The sequence below is a fragment of the Salvia splendens genome, chromosome 22 (genome assembly GCF_004379255.2).
Source record: "Salvia splendens isolate huo1 chromosome 22, SspV2, whole genome shotgun sequence".
Classification (NCBI taxonomy): Eukaryota; Viridiplantae; Streptophyta; class Magnoliopsida; order Lamiales; family Lamiaceae; genus Salvia; species Salvia splendens.
Genome location: NC_056053.1, coordinates 16,396,933 through 16,401,419, shown reverse-complemented (window position 1 = coordinate 16,401,419; position 4,487 = coordinate 16,396,933). Strand labels below are relative to the sequence as shown.

Here is a 4,487-nt window from a genome sequence, read left to right as displayed (position 1 = left end):
CATAAATCTAGGCAATTACTATATTACTTGGTTTACATTTTTCTACAAAAATCGATCTGTCTATAGACTCTCTATTCTCTATTAAACTATAGTCGTATTCTCTAAGGTTGGGAATAAATATCTCAATTAACTTAGACATATTTTAAATAATGCATAAAATTAGAAAGAAAAATTATTTTATGTATTAATTTTATAAATTAAATCAGTAAAACGTGAGTTCACTTATCTAAATTATAAAAGTGAATATGTTACAATTAATAGGACATAAAAAGAGATAATAACAATCCAGTCCAGCTAAATCCACATACATTTTTCGATTCTTATTTTGGCAAATAATCACAAAGAGTGAGAAAATCCAGTTTTCCTCTATAAAAATGTACATTGCTAACTTAGTGAATAGTGACTATTCCCTCTAAACTAGTTTGAAATATCCAAAAAGTTGAGAAGCTGATATTTTTTCTCCTTGTGAATATGTATGTTCCACCAAAAGAAATTCTATTTGTCACTATTCATCTAAGGTTCTCAGATTCTAAGTGTCAAGCTTCTGAAATTTGAATAGGATTGATTTACATACACATTTGTTTGGAGATGATTATTAGATACACTAATTTTCCTTGATATTGTTCTGTTTCTTGTGCAAGTCATGGGCTCAACAGCGGTCGGAGATTTGATAGAAGCTGTATCGGGCGTTCATTTCTCCGGTTTTCGTTTAGGTGAAACAGGTCAAAGTGCTTCAGAAGCTGAGCAACACATTGCTGCATCTAAAAATGGCAAGCAACCTTTTGTCATAGGTACTTGGAACGTCTTCAACTCCACCTATGATCGCCAAATAGTAGTCGCTTGTCGTTTTTTTTGGTAGTGCTGAACTGGAATTAATCGAACCAATTTGTGTCTTTGTATCTGTTACTGAAAGATATAGGAAATGAATTAAGTCTATGTAGTTGTGGTTTGCATTTGGGGCTAATTAGAAAGTCTTTTTTAGTTACCATGTGTCGATCGTTTTAAACTGCAGGAGTTGGTGGAGGTGCATCGTCTGGAAAGACTACCGTTTGTGATATGATTATCGAACAGCTTCATGATCAGCGCGTCGTACTTGTTAACCAGGTACATCTGTTTCTCTATGAGAACTTTTTAACATAATTTGAAGTAGAGAAGCACGAGCCTCGCTGATAGACTGCGTTCGCAGGACTCCTTCTATCACAATTTGACACCCGAAGAACTTACAAGAGTCAATGAGTACAATTTTGATCATCCTGGTGAGTAATGCTTTCTATTCAAGTTTTATTACTATAACTCATTCAGTTTGCGTGTTTGTTGTTCAGATGCATTCGATACAGAGCAGTTGTTGTGCATGTTGAAGAAACTAAAGCACAGTCAGGCAGTAGACATTCCAAAATACGATTTCAAGAGTTATAAAAACGATGTTTTCCCTGCCCGAAGAGTACTATCCTCTGTGTTCTGCTTCGTGTTTCATACCGTTTATTTATTCTGTTTCTTTAATCTGTCCACTTCTATCAGGTGAATCCCTCAGATGTAATAATTATAGGAGGCATACTCGTCTTTCATGATCCTCGTGTCCGTGATTTGATGAACATGAAGATATTCGTCGATGCAGGTTCTCCTCTTCCTTGTCCTTTCCCAATATTTTCTGCACTTAGGTTGGTTTTGATAACACAAACTCTTCAGTGCAGATGCTGATGTTCGTCTCGCGAGGAGAATAAGGCGTGATACAGTAGAAAAGGGTAGAGACGTCGGGATGGTTCTTGATCAGGTAGCATAGCAGGGAACTCATTGCTTATTTTCAGGAATTTGTATTTCTACTAACTATTAATGTTTCATGTAAAATAACAGTATGCAAGATTTGTGAAGCCTGCATTTGAGGATTTTATTCTTCCTACAAAAAAATTCGCTGACATAATTATTCCTCGAGGAGGAGACAATCCCGTTGCCATCGACCTAATTGTCCAACATCTACGGACAAAACTTGGCCAGCACGATCTTTGCAAAATATACCCGAACTTAGTTGTCATTCAATCAACTTTTCAGGTATCATTCCCATCTATTTATTTTCTTTCTGTACACTAAACATATATATCACCATTCTTTACTTGGTGTTTATGACTTTCAAGATACGTGGAATGCACACGATCATACGTGATTCTAAAACATCAACGCATGATTTTATCTTCTATTCTGACCGCCTTATCCGCTTGGTATGTGTCTTTATTTCTGGAGTGGGATTGCTTTCAGCTGTTTTTAGTATTGATTTGGTGAGTTTTTCATTATATGGAACATGTTTTGTCAGGTTGTCGAACATGGTCTCGGGCATCTCCCGTTTACAGAAAAGCAGGTCACTACTCCAACCGGTAAGCCACTCTTGTCCACTATCCACAATCTGCTCAAGGAATTTTTGTAGTTCTCAAAGTTCTGCCTTTGCTGGTTAGCTTGTTATACGTATTGATGAAGCGTGTCGAAAACAGATATGTAAATTATACGAATGTTTGGTAATGCAGGATCAGTGTACATTGGAGTAGACTTCTGCAAAAGATTATGTGGTGTGTCTATTATCAGAAGGTAAAAATATCCGTTCAAGTGTCAATTCATTGTTGTTTTAGTTTTTGAAATTCCGAACTTTTAAGTGGCGAGAGCATGGAGAACGCCTTACGAGCATGCTGCAAAGGAATCAAAATTGGCAAAATCCTTATTCATAAAGGAGGTGACAATGTTCAACAGGTTTGTTTGGCAACACGTCTGCTCGTAAATGCACGTGATCGATGTCATTTGGAATCGTGTTTTTTCTGTTTTTTGGTGCAGCTGATCTATGAGAAACTGCCAACAGACATCTCAGATAGACATGTCTTGTTACTGGATCCAATTTTGGGCACAGGTGGGAATCTTGTATTCATGAACTTGTAATGGAGAGAGAGGTCGAAAACATTTCTAACGCGTTTGTGATCTTCGATTTCAGGTAACTCAGCCGTTGAAGCTATTTCCCTACTTATTAAGAAGGGTGTCTCGGAGGCCAACATCATATTCCTTAATCTCATTTCAGTAAGTTGGAAATTTCAGATAAGCGAGTACGTACGTTTGCCTTTATTTATTAATGTACGACATTGTGTGCAGGCGCCTCAAGGAGTGCACGCGGTGTGCAGATGCTTCCCTCTAGTAAAGATCGTGACGTCTGAGATTGAAATGGGAGTGAACGAGAGTTACCGCGTCATCCCTGGTATGGGCGAGTTTGGCGATCGATATTTTGGCACCGATGAAGATTGGAACCCGAACACCAAGTGAGGAGGAGGAGGAGGAGGAGTCCATTCATTATTTCAAAGCACAAAAATTTCTGTTCTTGAATATACATTTTTATGATCAAGTGCTGTCTCCATGTACTGGTTGTAGGTTGTTAAAATCATTTTTATGCTAGTCATAAAAAGGGGAGATGGCATTTTCAATTTTTATCTTTTCAAAATATGGAATCTATACCTTTTTTTCATCATTAATTAGTCTAATGCATTAGTATATTATGCTGTAGTTTTGAAGTGCTTAATAATCTAATGCATCTTCATATTCCCTAATCCCTACAGCTCAAAAACACTCAACAGTAATATTTTCAAATTTCAACAATATCTTTTGGTCACTCTATTTTTCATTCATCTAGTTTTGAGTTAGTTATAGTCTTTAGGAGTATGAAACATATCATTGGACCATTATCACAATATGGATAGCACATGAAAGTTAATTCAATAATATTGAATTTAAAGTTCGATTTTGATGTCATTGAAAAATTCTTTTAGTAGTACTCTGAAATGCATTGATTTTAATGTGTGATATTGATGCCACTGGAAATTTCTCTCTTCTCCAATCATACACCAAACATAAATTTTATTATAGAAAACTTTCCCGACTCTACATCAAACCTAAATCCATTTTCTAATTTTTTTTATAGAACAACACAAAATATGATGTTATTGCAAAAATTTTGTGAGACATATGGAGTACTAAAAATGTTGTAAAATTTAAATTTAGTGTAAATGATCAGAATAAAATAATTTATATATTAAAAATGAATTTGAATTTAATTTTGATGTAAATGGTTGGAAATGACTTAGTATAAAATGCTTAAATGCATCATGCTCTAAATTTTTTGTCCAATTTTGACGAATAATAAAGAGTCGAACAACATCGGCGTGATTACAGATTACATAAATGGCTATCCTTATAGTAATTTTATTAAAATTGAATATATATAAAAAAAAAGTGGAATCAATTAAGCCTCATTGGGTCAAAATTTTGTTAATTGACGATTGACCGTTAAAAATTAACGAAACCATTAAAAATGGACTGGATCGACACGAATTTCATTTGTTATGGACTCGTTTTTAAAAAAAATGAATGTTTTAGACCAAATTCATATATCGATGACCAAAATTAACTTCTAAGTTGGAATGTATAACAGCAATAAATAATTAGGCGACGAACACAACAAAAAA

General features: G+C 34.9%; 1 protein-coding gene across 5 annotated transcripts; it reads left to right on the top strand.

The window, feature by feature from the left end:
* Positions 1-331: 331 nt before the first annotated feature.
* LOC121787852 (uridine kinase-like protein 3) lies at positions 332-3,440 on the top strand. 5 transcript variants are annotated; one of them, XM_042186691.1, is made up of 15 exons: positions 332-473; positions 642-791; positions 1,013-1,104; positions 1,187-1,256; positions 1,323-1,441; positions 1,519-1,615; positions 1,692-1,771; positions 1,852-2,046; positions 2,130-2,213; positions 2,306-2,366; positions 2,514-2,574; positions 2,640-2,887; positions 2,969-3,051; positions 3,124-3,287; positions 3,397-3,440. In XM_042186691.1, exons 2-15 carry the CDS (start codon positions 644-646, stop codon positions 3,419-3,421), a joined length of 1,527 nt encoding a protein of 508 aa, XP_042042625.1. In that variant the 5' UTR covers positions 332-473; positions 642-643; the 3' UTR covers positions 3,422-3,440. The 5 variants fall into 5 exon arrangements, with proteins under 5 accessions (XP_042042625.1, XP_042042629.1, XP_042042628.1 ...); XM_042186695.1 differs by having other exon boundaries at positions 396-791; positions 2,640-2,733; positions 2,815-2,887; XM_042186693.1 differs by having other exon boundaries at positions 397-518.
* Positions 3,441-4,487: the final 1,047 nt, after the last annotated feature.

Excerpts from the sequence above, each read along its gene's own strand:
- LOC121787852 (XM_042186691.1), top strand. The coding sequence starts at position 644 with ATGGGCTCAACAGCGGTCGGAGATTTGATAGAAGCTGTATCGGGCGTT. Across the intron at positions 2,214-2,305 it reads CTGACCGCCTTATCCGCTTG|GTTGTCGAACATGGTCTCGG; the intron begins GTATGTGTCTTT and ends ATGTTTTGTCAG. Across the intron at positions 2,888-2,968 it reads GGATCCAATTTTGGGCACAG|GTAACTCAGCCGTTGAAGCT; the intron begins GTGGGAATCTTG and ends CTTCGATTTCAG.